This window comes from Delphinus delphis, chromosome 14 (genome assembly GCF_949987515.2).
Source record: "Delphinus delphis chromosome 14, mDelDel1.2, whole genome shotgun sequence".
Lineage (NCBI taxonomy): Eukaryota > Metazoa > Chordata > Mammalia > Artiodactyla > Delphinidae > Delphinus > Delphinus delphis.
This window is the reverse complement of record NC_082696.1, coordinates 78,785,238-78,803,901: the sequence shown is the minus strand read 5'-3', so window position 1 is coordinate 78,803,901 and position 18,664 is coordinate 78,785,238. Positions and strand designations below refer to the sequence as shown.

General features: G+C 47.7%; 1 protein-coding gene across 1 annotated transcript; it reads right to left on the bottom strand.

The window, feature by feature from the left end:
• Positions 1-872: 872 nt before the first annotated feature.
• Positions 873-1,212, bottom strand: DPPA5 (developmental pluripotency associated 5). The gene is made up of 2 exons (XM_060030640.1): positions 1,101-1,212; positions 873-1,027 (listed from the first exon to the last, which is right to left on the bottom strand). The coding sequence occupies exons 1-2, from the start codon at positions 1,210-1,212 to the stop codon at positions 873-875; spliced, it is 267 nt and encodes an 88-aa protein (XP_059886623.1).
• Between the last annotated feature and the right edge of the window lie 17,452 nt (positions 1,213-18,664).

The window sequence follows — 18,664 nt, the reverse complement described above, 5'->3', positions numbered from 1 at the left end:
TCCTTTTCCTTTTCTCTCCAGACCCTTTCCTTTTCCTTTTCTCTCCAGACCCTTTTCCCCCTGTGCTCTGGGACCTCTTTCTAGCCTTAGGGGTTTCACTAAGAGTTAAGCTCCCAGGGCCACCTCACCTGTGATGTTATCTCCAACACCTCAACTACACAACAAGACACATCAAGAAACCTTTTAAAATTTTATTGTGTAATTAGCAACCTTGGGGGGAAGGACAGGAGGACTTAAAGGCAGAGACCAGAAGCCAGCTGGGTGTTCCTTGTCAGGCTGGAGCAGAGTCTAAACCAGACCCCGGGCAGCCCCGGCTGCAGCCTTCGCTCTACCTGGCCGTCCCAGGTTGGTCTGGCTGCAAACTGGCTTCCCTTCATCCGAGGAGCTAGGTTGAGCGAATTCATGGCTTCCTCAGGTTGCAGCATCCCTGCACCAGAAAGCCACAGCAGGCAAGTGTGAGGGGAGAGGGTAAGAGCCTGAACAGTTCTCTGCCTCTTTCCAAGGTTCCTCTCTGGGACTTCCCAGCTAGGCGTCCTGGGCCTGGGATTCTCGGGAACCTCAGAACCTGGGGCCAACTGGGCTCATTCCAACATGGCGGGTGGGGAGGCCCCGCCCCAGGAGGCCAGCCCCGGCCACCTCTCACAGCCTTACTCCAGGGTCCCTAGGGCCAAGGGCCGGCACTGCCAAGGAGTCTGGGGCACAGCCTGGACACAGAGGCCTCCCCGGGTGGGTGCTGTTGGTGTTTGCCCGGAGGGGATAGTTAGGGAGGGGTGAGGAGGGCTGGAGGGGCGCGAGCCAGGCCGCCTGCACAGGCAGGTCCAGGGCACCTGGTCATGAGGCCTCTCAACCTGTTTGTGCCGCTGGCGGTGCCGCTAGGCCACGGGCTGGAGCATCCACTTGGTCTGAAACTTGAACAAGTAAGAGCCGGAAACCATGACTTCGGCGAGGTCCGAAGCTTCCAGACCCTTCATCTGGAGCATGACTTTGCTCGCCTCCTCGACGAATGGGATTCGAGATCCGTCGGGGCCTGTTTAGGGAAGAAGATGAGCGCTCGGGCCCAGGAGGGCCGGGGCACCCGGGTCAGGACTGGGCTCACTCACCGAACACGGCTTCCAGCAGCCCCGTCTGGACCTGGAACACCCTGGGCTCCGTCAAGACTTCGGGAGTCCCCACCCAAGGTGGGATGTCGTTCCGCTCGGGCAGCTTCCCCATCTTCTGGATGTCTAAACCAGCCCTGCTGGGAGCTCGGACCTAGACTGGGCAGGCCGACGCCTCCGGGGGAAAGTTAAGCACCTGGGCCAGCCACGCCACGCGCCCCTGGCCAACCCCCATCCAGGCCCCGCCTCCGCCCCATCCAGGCCACGCCCCCGGTCCGCCCCCGGCCCGGCAGCGCAACCCCGCACTCGCCACGCCCCGCACGCCCCCGGGCCGCCTTGGTCTCAGGTTGACTGTCTAGGCTCCCGAGCGCGGGTGGGCCCAGCTGTCTCCGAGTTGACTCGGGCTCCCACCTGCTTTGACTCGTTTCCTCTGCACCAAAATCCCTTCACCTTGGGAGTGAGTGGGGAGACGGCGCTAGAAACCCTTGTTATTCTAGAAACAGTGGCTGGGCCTGAACCTCGGAAAGCAGTACAGGTTTGGGGGTGCGACGGCCACCCAGCTGCCAAATCGAGTCCCTGCCTTCCACGTTCCAAAGGAGGGTGTGTCTTCCCTTGGCCTGAGGGAGCCGGACCCCGGGACTTCACTGCAGGGCGACTCCTGCAACTTCAAGGGACTGAGGGGTCACTCCTGCCACTTAACAAAGAGGAAAACGAGATTCCGATATTCATTTTCTTCCAGGGTCCTGATGGGGGCTCTGAAGTGCCCCACAGTTCACGTTCCTTGAAGCCCCTGAGTCTGGAACTTTTGAATCTACCTGGATTTCGAAGCTCACGTGGCCTAAACTATGTGGTCCGGCCTTCAGGCCCTAAACAAACTTGTTTTATTCATTTAAAAAAGATTGCTCTAAACACTGCACTAGATCTATCCGATGGGGGTGTGTTTCAATGTTTAGGGGTTGACAGACAGAGATGAAGCTGGCTTTTCCCAAGGTCATGTTCTGATAACATCTAATGTCCCCTCAGCAGCCTTCATGGCCACTTATTAGGGCAGACCTCTTCACCTGCAATCAAAGCCTGTGGGTTGCTTGTTCTGTTGCAGCCACCAGTGTAATCAATTCAGATAATAATCAATGGCTAACTATCAAATGAAAGGTTATTAACTGGATATTGAAGAGTTCTGGAAAGCCTAGCCCATAGATTACGAATTACAAAGGAGAAAATATTCCTTCACAATAGCGACTTGGAGGGCAGATGCCACTTTAACCAAAGACCGCAATTAGCATCACCAACAATGGGACCAATGGACTACTGGTTTGTCAAAGCCATGAAAACAAAAAAGCAGAAGATCATCTTATTAATCAAGAGACACACAAGTGCTACGCATGATTCAAACCCTGAATCAAAGACAGAGAAAGACCATTTCAGGACAGTGGAGGAAGTTTTAACATGGGCTATATTGTAAAATAGTATTTGATTGTATGTTCTATAATATACAATTTCTAGAGTGTGGTGCCTTTATTACATAAGAAAAGGTCCTTGTTCTAACACGCAACATGTTGAAATATGTAAAGTGTTGATATCTACAATTCACTTACAAATAGTTCAGCACCGCCCAAAAATGAGCCCCAAAATTATATATATATATATATAGAGAGAGAGAGAGAGAGAGAGAGAGAGAGAGAGAGAATCAATGTGACAAATATCAACAGTTGGTTCTCAGTGAAGGATATACAGAATTCTTTCTACTCTTTCGTAGTTCTCAATTTCAATGAAAGGGAAATAAAGTACTAATGTGTCAGGTAGCTAATAAAAAGTAACTCTTCTGAGGGAAAAATAAAGTATAAACCATCTCCTAGTGAGGACTTCCTTTATCATGGTTTCTAAATACTCCCATCCCCCATATACACACCATTTCTTTGGCTGGAAGTTCAACATGGTATTTATTTATTTATTTTTGGCTGTCTTGGGTCTTCATTGCTGTGCACGGGCTTTCTCTAGTTATGGCGAGCCGGAGCTACTCTTCCTTGCTGTGCACTTGCTTCTCGTTGCGGTGGCTTCTCTTGTTGCGGAGCACGGGCTCTAGGCGCGTGGGCTTCAGTAGTTGTGGCTCACAGGCTCTAGAGCACAGGCTCAGTAGTTATGACACACGGGCATAGCTGCTTGGCAGCATGCGGAATCTTCCCAGACCACGGATCGAACTCATGTCCCCTGCGCTGGCAGGCAGATTCTTAACCACTGCACCACCAAGGAAGTCCCTCGATATGGTATTTAAAGAAGCAGATAGATGAGCACAGGAATTGCGTCCAACTTAAGAGTATTAGAGAGGAGCCTGCGTAATTATACACACTTATTTCAAACTTGTAACACTGTACAAACTTATACAATAAACAACCAGGACTTAAATTACAGGCTCAAAAAGTACGACTATCAAACAAATTTGTATACTAATGACTAACATCCTTTCTAAGGAGTTTGTGTACGCTTAGAATCAGCACAGGTGTGGCACATGAGCAGTTTATAAGCACCCATTTCCCCACCCCTATCAAGGATTCTCAGCTGTTTGCCTTGCCACTGGAAGATGTGACTCTGGATTGATTTTTCATTAACAGATGTTGAACCTAGAACTGCAGATTCAAGTTGCTGGTAGGAGAGTAGTGTGATTTACTAAGGGGAGTTAGAGTCCCCCTCCCTGAACCCTCCTCAGAAAGGTGCCACCAGCTCCTTCCTGCTTGGGGGATAGGGGTTCCTATCGTAATTGTTTTATCCCCAGGAAGCAGTTGTTTCTGTGTCTCCAGGCCCACCTTCAGCTTCCGAGCCTGGCTCTGTGAGTACACATGAGGCGAAACCACTTAAAATTCACTCTCAATCCCAAATGTTACCTGCCAGCAGCTTTTCATTTGAAGCAGGTGGGAACCTCAGGGTCAGCCAGAGGGAGGGGATGCCCCCTCTCTCCCACTCTGAGTACATAGACTGCTGGGCAGGGAACACGGAAAGTGGGCAGTTGGCAGGGAGCTCACGATGTCCCCCACCACGGAACTCAAGGTCAGGCAGGTAAGTGCCAGGTGCACTGAACCAGAGGTGCCAGAGGCAGCCAGGGCTCTTCCTCTGGGCCTTCTGGAAAACTCAGGGCACCTCCTGGTCAGCCACACCTGGAGTTCCAGCCATCCACCCCTTGGCGTGTCAGTGTGAGCCCGAGGGGACCCCCGAGCGCATGGCTGGGCACGGTCCCCAGAGGGTCACGCCTTGCAGCCCGAGGACACGCAGCGGCCTTTCATCTGGACCATCACTCAGAAACTGACCCAGGGCCCCTGGGGCAGGGCGAAACTGAGAGAAGGCTGCAGAATCCCAGGAACGCTGCCCCAGTAAAGGCAGTCCCGGCGACACCCATTCCTCCCTCCTCTTTCTGAGGAAAAGGCCACCAAGAAGGCCAGCGACCCTCCGCCCTGCCACGGGCGCGGGAGTTTCCAGGAAGTGCTCCCCCAGGCCCAGAGCAGTCACCGCAGCCCAGATCCCCATGAGCAGTCCGTCTTCCCCCTCCTTCGGCCCTGTGCGAAGATTCTAGCCCATCACTTGGGTCCGATCCAAGGTTTGCGCGGGGGGAGCGGGCACGACCCCCACGAGCTTCGCGCTTGGGTCTGGAAACACACCCACCGCCGGCACCCGAGCGGCCCCGGCTTCTCCAGTCTCCGGACGCGACCCGCCCAGCGCCTGCACCTCGTCTCCCGAGAGCCCAGCACCGGGAACGCCCAGGCCTCCAGCGCCCGGTTCCCGCGACGCCGCCCGTGGATACACGTCCGGGGACGTGCTTCCCGGCTCCGGCTCTGGCTCCGGAGCTCCCGAAGACTGCGGCAGTGCCCGAGTCGAGAGTCCGGGGGAGATGGAGCGGCGGGGCCGGGGGTGGAGGAGCCTCGGAAGCGACTGTGAGGGCGCCTGCGGCTGGAACCTGCGGACCCTTGGCCCGAGCCCTTCCTTCCACGGGCGCCGAGGATCGCCACCTCGCGTCGCCCAGCGCGTGGGGCACTGCCGAGTCCAGAAGTCCCTGGTTCCCCCTCGGGAGGAGCCTGAGGAGAGGACAGCGGGAGCGGAGCCGCGCCCCGCAAAGCGCCGTCGGAGGGAGGGTGGCGAGTGGGGGTCACGCCGGGCGGAGTGGAGCCCGCACGCCCGGCCCTAAGCGCAACGCAGACTCCAGCAAGGACGGCGACCAGGGACCCAGGTGCGAGGCCCACCGCCTGGAAAGTCCCCGGCCCGACTCTCTCCGAAGACGGGTCCAAGCAGCGACACCCCGACGTGCGTCCCCGGCGGCCCCGCGAGCCTGCGGCCTCCGGCCACCACCCGCGCCTGCCAGGCCTCCGCGGCAGTGGGAGCCCGGGAGGCCGACGCACTCTTTCATTTCCACTTGCTCCGCCTCGGCTTCGGCCACGAGCAGGCCGCGGTGGGCGGAAAGGATGAGCTCTTTCCACGGGGCTCTGGGGACCCCCAAGGGCCGATGAGCGAGCCTGGCGCACAGTCTCAGCGCGACTCCGCCCTTCCTGGAGGCCTAGCCAGGCAGCTGATCTCAGGCTGGCTTAGGGCCAAGAGCAATGAGCAGGGACACTCACTGAGCCACCCTTTTGCCACAGCGGCCTCTCGCGGCCGCTTCCAGCCCTGCATGACTGTGGGGACTTCCCATTTCCTAGGTCTCAGTGTAACCCGCGAGGGAGGGGGCACCGTGCGTCTGAATCCTGAAGCCTGAGGGAGGGGACGACCTGAGAACAAGTATAGTGAGAACTCTCCAGCAGAGTATGTCGAACTCTGTATCTTATTTACAAACGATTTTAAGTTGCTTCTATTACGGCTCTATCTATGATACTCAGTCCAAATTTACTATCTGATTTTGTTGGCTTCCATTTATCTACTGCCCTGAACAAATCAGAATAAACCATTAGGCTCATTAAACCTATTTGCGAGTGCTTCCTTTATAGATAAAAGGACACAGAAAGAATTAGAGATAAAAGGAGAGGAGAATTTTTAATACTCTGTCTATTTACTGACCTACTGCTTTTCAAAAAATGTCCCTTGAACACCTGAAAAAAAAATCACTTGATTAAAATAAAAATGGTTCCCAATTGCAGCATCCAGATTTCAGTTGTTACTTTATTGCAAAACACTGTATTTCAAAGTTAAATGTTTTTTAATGAGTACACCAACCAAATAGGATCTGTTGTTCCCTGGATGTTTAGGTAACAACACACCCTGTGGTACTAAGAGATGCACTGCTCAAGCTTGAATGTACAGAAGAGGCACTTGGGAGTCTTGTTAAAATGCAGGTTCAGTAGGTCTGGGGCAGGCCTAAGATTCCTCATTTTTCAGTTTCTTGGGTAATGCTCGTGCTGCTAGTTAATGGATCACATTTTGAGTAGCAAGGTTATTGATACGTCCACGATCTACCTAAAATCACGTCTAGAACGTAAAAACCAGAAGATAGAAAAGTGTGAGGTAATTAGCAGGTCATCTAGTGCACGCTCTCTCAAGCTCTGTATAACAGCATGTGCTGGCCGCCATCCATTTTCAACAGGAGGGAACCCCTTAAACAGCCTGCCTTACCCTCCAGCCCCCCACCAGGTCCCTCCTCCAGGTCCCCAAGTAGAAAGGGGATTATCCATTGCCATTGGCCAATTGCCACGCCGGCACGTGAGCCCAGATATTCTGATTTTTATGTGAAATTTCCCAATTTTATAATGTTGGCACCTGATTCAAAAGGTAGAACCTGAAACTAACACAACGTTGTAAATCAAATATATTCCAATATAAAATAAATTTTTTTTTAAGGTAGAAGGAAAAAATGGTGTGGGTAAAACAAAATACCTGTAAGAATCACTAGGCCTGGGATTCCCTGGTGGCGCAGTGATTAAGAATCCGCCTGCCAAGGCAAGGGGTTCGAGCCCTGGTCCAGGAAGTTCCCACATGCTGCGGAGCAACTAAGCCTGTGTGCCACAAGTACTGAGCCTGCGCTCTAGAGCCCTCGACACACAACTACTGAGCCCGCGTGTCACAACTATTGAAGCCCAGGTACCTAGAGCCTGTGCTCTGCAAAAGGAGAAGCCACCGCAATGAGAAGCCCACGCACCGCAACGAAGAGTAGCCCCCGCTCGCCGCAACTAGAGAAAGCCCACATGCAGCAAGGAAGACCCAATGCAGCCCCAAAAATAATAGTAATAAAAATAAAGAAATAAATTTATAAAATATTCTTTAAAAACAAACCAAAAAAAAGAATCACTAGGCCTGTGGAAACTGGTTAGCAGCCTCCAAAGTGTGCTGTTCCTTCCAGGTACACCTGTATCCTCAGCCTCTGAGAAACAGTGTGCTTCCAAACCTGTGTGACGCCTCAGGTCTAATCCCTCACTGCTTCCTCTCTATCCCAGATTCTCCCCAGCCTTCAGGGGCACAGAACCCGCTTTGCTTCCATCTTGTTCTCCATCAACTCTCTCCAAGTTGATATACAGGCTTAATGCAATTCCTATTAGAGTGCCAGCAAGGTTCTGTCATAGATATAGGCTAGATTATTTTAACATTTACATGAAAAAATAAAGGAACTTGAATAGCTAAAACAATTTTGAAAAAAAAAAGATCAGTGTGCCTAAATTTAATTATTACTATATAGCTATAGTAATCAAGACTGTGCAGTGTTGGCAGATTAAATGTAAAATGTATAGCTATAAAACCTTTACAGGAAAACATAGGAGTAAATCTTTGGGAACTAGGGTTAAGCTAAGAGTCCCTAGACTTGTCACCAAACGGTTGATCCATAAGAGAAAAATTTGATCAATTGGACCTCACCTAAAGGTTTTGTGGAAAAGCCTGTTAATAATATGAAAAGGCATGGGCATTTTCTGGTGGTTCAGTTGTTAGGACTCCATACTTTCACTGCCGAGAGCACAGGTTCGATACCTGGTCAGGGAACTAACATCCCACGTGCAGCAAAAAAAGAAAAAATAATAAAGGCAAACTACAATTGGGAGAGAATATTTCCGAATCCTATATTCAACAAAGGACTAATATCAAGAATATATAAAGAACTCTCCAAACTCAAGAGTGAAAAAAATCAATGCAATTAGAAAATAAGCAAAAGACACTTCAGTGAAGAGGATACACAGATGGCTAATAAACACATGAAAAAATATTCATCATTTGCTATTAGGGAAACATAAATTAAAACAGTATACAACTATCAGAGTGACTAAAATAAAAATCAGGGCCAACCCCAGAGCTGGTGAGGATTCAGAGAACTAGATCACTCATTCATACATTGCTGGTGGAAGGGAAAATGGTACAACAACTTTAGAGATAATCTGATAGTTTCTCCAATGATTAAACATATCATTACCACATGACCCTGCAATTTCTCCCCTAGCTATACACCCAAGAGAAATGAAAACGTATTTGCACACAAAACCCTGCACATGAATGTTCACAGCAGCTTTGCCTGTAATAGCCGAAAGCTGGAAACAACACATTCGCTTCAACAAGTGAACAGATAAACAAACTGTGGTACATTTATACCATGGACTATTATTCAGCGAGAAAAAGAAACCACTGACAGAAGCAACAACCTGGGGACTTCCCTGGTGGTCCAGTGGTTAAGACTCTGTGCTTCCACTGCAGGGGGTGAGGGTTTGATTCCTGGTCAGGGGACTAAGAACCCACATGCCCCCTGGCACAGCCAAAAAAAAACCCAGAAAAATAAATCCCCGTGTTCATAGTCTAGAGGTAGTAGCGCTGGTGATGAGGAAACAGACACGTAAGCCAGACTGAGTAAAATACATACCTGGTTGGATAAGGGTGTAATTTGGAAGAAATGAAAACAAGTCAGGAGGGTGAAGTTGTGAGTTCAAATCCGGGGCACATGGAAGGTATCCCTGAGAACCAGGTACAAGTCATGAAGATACTAGTGGTGGTGTGGGGACTGGAAGGGGCCCGAAGTACACACTCATGAGGGAAGAGGGACAGTTCAAGGGCCCTGAAGCTAGAGCATGGGGCGGGGTAGGGGTACTGTCTAAGGAACTGGCGCTGGGACTAGAAAAAGTGGGGACACATCAAAGAGGGCGGGGATTCCGCTGTAAAACTTTCAGCCTGTACTCAGAGAAAAACAGGCAGCCTTTCAGTGTTTAAGTGACTCAGTTTAATTTCCCTTCGATGGAATTCCTCTGGCCCTTGTGTTGGAGAAGAGACCTAAGGGGGATGAGGGCAGACAGGAGGATGCTGCAGTGCCCAGAGGAGAGCTGGGAGCGGCTTGGACCACGTGGTAGCAGGGAGCTGGTGAGAAGTGACTAGACTTTGGATACACCCTGAAGTTCCACCTATGGGGATTTGTTGAAGGGTTGGGTTAAAAAAATATAGAGAGAAAGAGAAATCTTAGAAGGACTCCAAGGTTTGGTGCTGGAAACTCTGAAAGATGGCATTGCTGTGAACTGATGCGGAGAAGACCACAGGAGTAGCAGGTGTGCTCACAGCGCGGTGAGGGCAACTTGATGATTAATTACAGGGAAGCCTGAGGGGCTGGGAAAGTGAGTCCGGCGTCGTTGGCATAGCCGTGTGATTTAAAGCCAGGAGACTGCAGAGACCACCGAGGGGATAAGTGGTAGCGATTGCGAGAGAAGATGGGGAGCCTGTCCCTCGGGTCTTTGTAGGGGGTGCGGGGAGGTGACGGGGAGGGGAGGGCCTGGCCCCCGCGCTTCCTTTTTCCTGCTCACACCAAGTAAGGCGACTTGCCCCAGCCCTCGTGGGACCGGATCCTGAACAGGACACCTCTCCGTCCCGCCCCAAGTCCCAGCCCAGTCCGGACCTTGAGAACCTGAGACCTGAGGGTAGGGTCGCGATTGCCACCCGGGAAGTCAGAGGTCCGCCGCCAGCGCCGCCGCCCGCAGCGCGAGCCAGGTGACCCACAGGGTCCGAGCAGACACGGAGACGGAGAGGGAGACCCTGTGGGCCCCGAGGCCCCTCCTCCCCTGCGTCCTTCCGCGCTCTTAGCCGGTCACGGGGTGCGCTGGACGGCGCGCGACTCCGGCGCCCAGGAACTGGGCGCCAGGAACTGTCGGGGTTGGGGCGGTGTCTGCCCAGATCTAATCACTTTCTCTCCAAACTCCGGACCTTAGAAAGGAATCCTGAAACGCACACTCTTCCCGGAACAGAGCTGCTCAGGAGATCGCGTTTTAAATCGGATGAGGCTAGAAGCCTCATTTCCCTTCATAAGACGCCACTTCGGTTCCCGGCACTAGGACGATTCCGGGGAAGAGTCGAGGGTCTTCGGCGTCTTCACGGAGAAACACCCCGCCCAAGAGACACGTGGCCCCAGTTTTTCCTACAAACCACCTGCAGTCCAGAGCGAGCTCAGGTCCCAGGCGCGCCAGAGCACCGGCCCGGAGTCGCCCCCACCCAACCCTGGGGCGGCTCTGCGCGCGGTCGGGGGCCCGCGGGTTCCCGTCCCCTCGTTTCTCCAGGGTCTTGTCGCTGTCCCCGGGGACCTCCCAGTGGAGCCACTGGTAATGAAGCCCAGCCACGCGGCCCCTAGAAGCGAAGGAGATGTCAGCCTCAACTCAGCAATTCCTGGAACAAGCAGCAGCTAACCTCACGTTCTCCCCCTTCATTGAGCCCCTTTATGTTGCTGCATTCTGCCTTTTTAAAACCCTCCCCCGCTCCGTAAGGAACATAACAATATGTATTCACTAAGACAATTTGCCAAGTGCAGATTTCCCCCAAGGGAGGAACTTAGTCTCCTTGGAAGACTTCTAATAACCGGAGACACTCTTGCCAGAGGGAGTAGGACTGTGCAGTCCTTGGTAAGCGCTGGATGTGGAAGCCTGGCTCGAGCCTCCAGTTTTGTGCCCCCCGCGCGATCCTGGATAAAACCCAATCCTCCTCCACTCGGGGCTGAGTGCCTTCCTCTTCTCCAGCCGGGTACCACTCGGCGCCCCACAGATGCCGCCTTCCCACTGTCCACCTCTATGGTAGCATGATTTCTGCTTTTTTTTAAAAAATAAATTTATTTATTTTAGGTTGGTTTGGGTCTTTGTTGCTGCGCGCAGGCTTCTCATTGCAGTGGCTTTTCTTGTTGTGGAGCACAGGCCCTAGGCGTGCAGGCTTCAGTAGTTGTGGCTCACGGACTCAGTAGTTGTGGCACACGAGCTCAGTTGCTCCACGGCATGTGGGATCTTCCCGCACCAGGGCTCGAACCCGAGTGCCCTGCATTGGCAGGCAGATTCTTAACCACTGCGCCACCAGGGAAGCTCGATTTCCGCTTCTTAAAGTGGCTACTTCTCCAACATTCCTCAATATCCTCTTGCAAAAGCGGATTTTTGTTAGGATATGGAAGGGCAGAATTTCAGTGTTGGTTAAGTCAAACTCTGGAAGGTTAAAACCTTGAACACTTGAGTTATTTCAATACATCATTTTGAGAAAATCTTATAACCGAATGTTAAAGGTCATTGCTGCTGTAGGACTGGGTTGAAGCAAGCATCGTCCTATGTGATGTCCTAGGAAGTCTCACCATTTCACGTGCTCTGCTTCCCACCTCCACCCCACTCCCTGCATTTTCCATCAATGATTTTTTTAATTTTTATTTTATACTGTTGTAGAGTTGATTAACAATGTTGTGTTAGTTTCAGGTGTAAAGCAAAATGACTCAGCTATACACATACATGTATCTATTCTTTTGCAAATTCTTTTCCCATTTAGGTTATTACAGAGTATTGAGCAGAGTCCCTGTGCCATACAGTAGGTCCTTGTTGTCAATGATGTCTTTTGAAGAAGGAACACAATGTATATGTACTGGTTTTCTCTAAAAATAAGTTTCAATGGTATAATGCTGTAAAAATGATTCAATCTGGGCTTCCCTGGTGGCGCAGTGGTTGAGAGTCCGCCTGCCGATGCAGGGGACACGGGTTCGTGCCCCGGTCCGGGAGGATCCCACATGCCGCAGAGTGGCTGGGCCCGTGAGCCATGGCCGCTGAGCCTGCGCGTCCGGAGCCTGTGCTCCGCAATGGGAGAGGACACAACAGTGAGAGGCCCGCGTACCGCAAAAAAAAAAAAAAAGATTCAATCTCAGTGGGGCACCATTTGGCAACATCTTATCCATTGAAATGTTAAAACTCTTTAACCCAGCAGGTCTGCATTTAGAATTTTATCCTATAGATATACTCCCACATGTACAAGGATATATATTGCAACAGCATGTCTGATCAAAGCAAAACACAGAATACAAGGTAAAGATTCATGAACAAGATAAACACATATTTACAATGTAGGAAGCCCTAAAAAATAAAAAGCAGTGAAAAAGACAAAAGTCCTCATCCTCATGAAATTTCTATTGTAGCATGAGAAAGAAAAATAGAAATAAATTTGTAGTATCTCAGGTGAAGTCAGGTTCAATATGCAACCATCCTCAAGATACACTGTTAAGTGAAAAAATACTGCAAACTGTGTACTGTATGCTACCAGTTGTGTTTAAAAGCATATATGTACATATATCTTTGTATCTGCATAGAAAAGCTTTGAAAAGATACAGTGTTTAAATGACGAAAGAGACTTCATTGTATAGCCTTTGGACCATGTATATTATCCACTCAAGATACTTTAAAAGGCATATGTTATATTAAGCATTGACAACCTGCAGAGTCTAAGATGAAGTCTTCCTTCCTTCCCCTTTTGGGTCTGATGAGATTATCATAGTGCTAGAAAGATAAATATCTCAAAAAAATACATACACAAGGAGTGTACAATAATTAATTTGGAATAAAATATAGATAAATAAGAAAGTTTAAATCCATGGTAATATCAGTTTTTGTACCCTATTTAAGTGTAGTTGGGATAATAATTCTTGTAACCATCCTGATTTGTTTGTAATTTGTTTTTTTTAAGCACTGGAAGCAAATTTATGTTAAACTTGACATTTTAATGAAGAATCCATGAATATTTGAATACATTTATCAATGTTAAGGCATTTAAAGGTTCAATAACACTTTGCTAAATTCATAAGTTCTATTTTAATAGCTATGGAAGCAGTTATTTAGTTTTCAAGGAATATTAAGACTTAAATAAGTAGTATATTTAACCTAGTACAAATAGTTAGGTTTCCTCTCCACTCACAGAAGTCCTGTTCACGGTGGATGCTACACACCAGATTCTGAGGAAGCTGTCAGTTATGATGGACGTTCTTCAGCAAATATATACCGAGTGCCTCCTAGGTGCCGATGCTATTCTAGATGTTGAGGATGCACTGGGGAACAAACAAACAAAAATTCCTGTCTTCGTGGTGCTTGTATTTGAGTGCCTACTCTACACTGGGGACACAGCAGGGACAAGAGAACCAAAATGTTCATTCCTGTGGAATTCAAGGTTTTAGTAGCAGTAAAGAGACAACAGATCACTAAATGTAGGGGGAAAATGGGGTAAAGGGGAACAGAGGAGTGAGAGTTACTCACTAATACTGTGTTCTGAGAATGCTTTACAGAGCCTTGCACTTGAAAGGAAACCAAAAGGAGGGGGGAAGCATTAGAGTTTGTTTTGGATTTTCTTAATTATCTGCATTAAGTACGTCTATTTAACATCAGTAATAGTATACATTTTGTTTCACAGCTTCCTTTTTTCACTGAATAGACTGCGAACATACATTTTTACATAACCATAAATGTAGATCTATATCTACATTTACCAAGTCTCCTAAATGGTAAATATTTAGGTTCTTTGAAATATTCAAAGTATTCGGAGCTGTTTATCCGTGTCTTTCTCTTGAATTTTTCTTAGGACAAGCTGTCCCACTTGTAAATGAGTGGGCTAAAGGTATTGTGTATTTAAATATACAAGAATTGTAATACACATTGCACAGCAGAAAGCTTCTTTCAAATGATATCTCCCAAGTTCAGTGAAAGTCCACCCTCCCTGCGACCTTGGACTGTGTGATGTCTCCACCCACTCAAGGCTGGTTCTCCGGCTAAGGTAAGAGAAAAATGCGTCCTGCCCAAGCAGTACAAAACTTAAAAAGAAGTGTTTCCTCCAGGTTCAGACAAGGAGGGAAATAAATGTATGTGCCTGAGGGCCCGTTTCCAGAGCTGGAGAGGCAGTGAGAATACTCACTGGCCACACTCCCGGGGCAGAAGCATCATGGGATCCAGGACCAGGCCCTCAGTCTTGTGTGCCCAGCGGTGTCCTGCCCAGGGGACCATCTGGGACTCGGGGGACCCGCTTCTGGCCTTCGGTCTTGTGAGGGATTGGGGTGGGCTCCAGCTGGGGGGACGGGAGGCAAGGGGATCCAGGCTGGGGATCCATTCCTGGCCCCTCCCTCCGAAGGGAGGTCCGCTCTGTGTGGGACGTGGGGGCTAGAGAGCCAGCCAAGCTAATGGTCATAAATACATAGGCCTGTCTTCACTCTCACCTGCAAAGTGGTCTGGGACACCAGCTCCAAGTGCAGGGACGAACTGTGGGCAGCAGGACAGCTGCAAGGAACGCAGAGATGGGCCTGCAACCTCTCCAGGGGCGGCCAACCCAGTGGAGAACCTGGCGGGAAAACCTAAGAGACTGTACACCGCCCTCAGCCCTTGTCTGGTGCAGACAGACCCCCATGCTCCAGCTTCCACTTAGTTCCCAAGCTTTAGTGCTTACCAGACAACCCCAAACAGCGCAAAGCAAAGAGGTGAAAAATTTTTAAAAAGGAAGAATATGATGCAGAGGCCAACTTTTGAATAAACAGGAATTCTAGAAAGAGGTAAGACAAAACAGATGCGAAAAAATGATGAACAAACTAATTTTAGAACATTTCCCAGAGGTTAAAATCAGAAAGGCTTAAACTTCTCAAAAGCATCACTGGAAGCTAGGGGACACTGAAGCAAACCATGAAATTTTGAGGGGAAAATTATTTCTAGTCAAGAATCTATAGCCAAATGTCCAATTAGCTGTGCAAATAGAATGAAAATATTTTCAGACACGCATTCTTCCTTAGGAAATGACAGAGGACTGGCTTCATCAAAATGAAAGGAAGTCTCTCTCTGAAGAGAAGTAAAATAATGAAAGCATTGCCTCAAAAACCCTGAACTTGGTGTGGGAACCTCTGGGTTCTCAGGCTAAATGCAGCGCGGGGAAGCCCAGGGTAGACTAACACTGAGTCCAAATTCCATATCCTTACCGGACCTCCCCACCTTCCAAACCCACCCACTCCCTGGACACAGAAACACTCCCAAGCATTTGGCTAAGGCAGGTAGTGAAGTGCAAAGAAAGGGATTAATCTTTTTACCGCTGAAGATTCCGTTTTAAAGCTAATATTTTAACCCAAACTAGACTCCAAAACTGAGGAGATAACGAACGATGAAATAAATGCATATTTCACATATATGTACAATTTTCAAGTACTATAGAATGAAGCAATCTATTGTCAAATAATCAGACAGCCTTTGAAAATTACAGGGATACAATATTATACCTAGGAACATTATAGCTAGAAAACTGACAGCTATGAGGTTTCCAAGTGAACTTCTAAACTCTAAACCACCTTTCCCTTGGTTCCATGAAATAAAACATTTTATTTCAAAAATTCACTTGCAACCTGTTTTTGTATATTTTTTTGTTGCCCACTGCTCTTAAGCTCCACCTGAAAAAATGTATTTCTCATTTTCATCAACCCGGCACAGGAGACACCAGCTTCTACTACCACAATTACCTTGAATGCTTCCACTTCGTATTTCAGTCTGGTTATCAGCTTGCAAGTGTCTATTTCTTTCTTCAGCCTGTACCAATTTTTCCTGCAATTCTGCTTCTAATTCTCTGCTTCCTTCCTGGAATTCAGTTAGTTCATTCCCAGCTTCCTGGAAGCTAATCAGAAACAAAGCAGGAAAAAAAAAGAAAGAAAGAAAGTAGGAAAGATAAGTTACACTAGGAACCACGAGGATCATCTTGAAGATGATTATACCTGTATCAATTTAATAATTTTTGCCTGAATGCTATCACCACCACTCCAAAATATAAAAAACAAAACAAGCGGGCTTCCCTGGTGGCGCAGTGGTTAAGAATCCGCCTTCCAATGCAAGGGACGCAGGTTCGAGCCCTGGTCCGGGAAGATCCCACAGGCTGTGGAGCAACTAAGCCCGTGTGCCACAGCTACTGAAGCCCACGTACCTAGAGCCTGTGCTCCGCAACAAGGGAAGCCACTGCAACGAGAAGCTCATGCACCACATCAAAGAGTAGCCTCCGCTTGCCGCAACTAGAGAAAGCCTGCGCGCAGCAACGAAGACCCAACGCAGCCAAAAAAATTAAAAAATACAATAAATAAATTTAAAAAAAAAAACAAGCAAGAATAAAAAGTAAGTCATGGCATCCAGAAAGCCTTACTAGAAAAGGCTCTAGTAATCCACAGGGCGTGCCAGAGAGCAGCTGGCTTAGATAAAAGCAGTTACATCTGAAGAAGCTAGAGTATAACTTTAAAAATTGTGAATCATTATATTGTACACCTGGAATTTATATATTGTACCTCGACTATACTTCAATTAAGAAAAAAAAAAAAAAGACTGCAGGAGCAATACTGTGAGGATGAACTGATAAAGAGCCTGCTGTGCCACTGGACGTCCTGGAGAGACATTTACACATTCGGGGAGAGTCTGGGAATGAAGGAGTACATAGACGAATAAGCATTTGAAAAAATAAAAAGCAGTATTTGAACAAAGAAGGAATTTATAACATCAAGAAAAACAAAAGTTTGTGCAAGAAATCATAGTAAACTATATGCAGCTATGAATATTGTTTACAAGACCACAATAGTATAAACTTGAATACTGTTCTAACAAAATTGTATAATTGAACTGGGAGGATACCAGGTCTGATGAGTCTAGGTAAGCTGGAGGAAGACAGTGAAAGATGTTGAGAATGATTTCTGTGAGAGTGATTTCTGTGCACTCAAAAGAGTGTTTAGAGACTTCTTGGAAAATTAATATTTTATTTTCTCAAATTATAAAAACCAAACCACCAGTCCTCCCTTAAGCTTTCAAGTTTTACTTTCAAACCTTACTATGCTATTCATAAGCCTAGAAAGTTTTAACAATTATGTTTAATGGTCTCTGAATGGCACAAGGTCCCACTGACATATTTAATTAACTAAACATCCTCATACATGGCAAAAGGATTGCAAAGTACTTTAATCAAATAACAAATAAGAACTTCCCAATTACTAATACCTTCAAACCAAATAAATGAAACATTAATACGTTGAACCTGAAGTTCTCTTCAGTGATCCAATATTGAATATAAACTAGGATTTCATCTTAAAGTCACACATCTAAATCCATTACTTATGTATTTTAAATTGGAGCTGCAAAACTGTCTCTCTAATATGCTAAATTATCTAAAATATTACAGGAACCTAAAACACCATGTATATGGATTTCTTTCTTTTTTTAAACCACTTTGGAGAATATCTAAAGTACAATAAATTGCTTATACTAAAATGTGTACAATTTGACCAGTTTTGACATATAGACACATCCAGTGAAACCACCCCTGTAATCAAGATAATGCACATTCCCATCATCCCCTGAGAGTATCCTAGTGCCTTTTTCCACTCCCTTCCTCTCTCCACCCCATCTCCAGACAATCACTCCCCGATTTCTATCACTACAGATTAGTTTGCATATTCTAGGATTTTACATAAATGATAGATTCCTTTTTAACACAATTACTAATACTATGGTTTTAATTCTCTTAAGCATTTCTTTACCCAATTCTGAAACTTCACTGAAGTAAAGGGTCTCTATACACACACACACACACACACACACACACACACACACACACACACACACGACATTAACATGCATAGAACTGCCAGTATCCTCTTAGGCCAACCAAGGAACAAAAATATCATCGTCTAGGGAATTCCCTGGGTCCAGTGGTTAGGACTCTGTGCTTCCATTGCAGGGGGCAGGGGTTGATCCCTGGTGGGGGAACTAAGATCCAGCATGCTGTGTGGCCAAAGGAAAAAAAAAATCATCCTATATCATTTTGATATAAGAAACAGATTTCAGACTAGAGATTTTCATGGGGATGCTTCCTGAATTGGATTCTCGTTGGTGACACTGATGGGGCCTCACATGTCAATTTCTAGTTGCTATGTTAGTGGCCCCCAGAACCTACAGGGGAGGTGGTGACGGAGCCCAGATCCTTGGGTTTCAGTTATACACTCTCCTAATGGTTCTGTCTACCCACGGACGTTTATAAGTCTATCCCATCCGTGAGGCTTTGAATGGATCCTTTGAATGGAGCCCTTCTTTGGCTCCTAATTCATATTCTGCTTAGGTCTGAAGACTTTTAACCCTGTCAGACGCCTGCAAATTTCTCATGCACTTCTTTGGCCACAGAGCAAACAAGGAGCCTGACTGAATTCCGAGGCTCTCTGGCCGCTGGATCTGGGCATGATACGCCAACCACTGGTGGGAGAGCTATGTACCTTCATCTTCCTGGGCAGCAGTTAATAGGCAATGCTTTCAGCTGGACAGAAAAATCAAGAAATGGAGCTATAATCGTGTTACTTTCAAGGGATTTCCCTCTGGGGTGCA

Excerpts from the sequence above, each read along its gene's own strand:
- DPPA5 (XM_060030640.1), bottom strand. The coding sequence starts at position 1,212 with ATGGGGAAGCTGCCCGAGCGGAACGACATCCCACCTTGGGTGGGGACT. Across the intron at positions 1,028-1,100 it reads GCTGCTGGAAGCCGTGTTCG|GCCCCGACGGATCTCGAATC; the intron begins GTGAGTGAGCCC and ends TTCCCTAAACAG.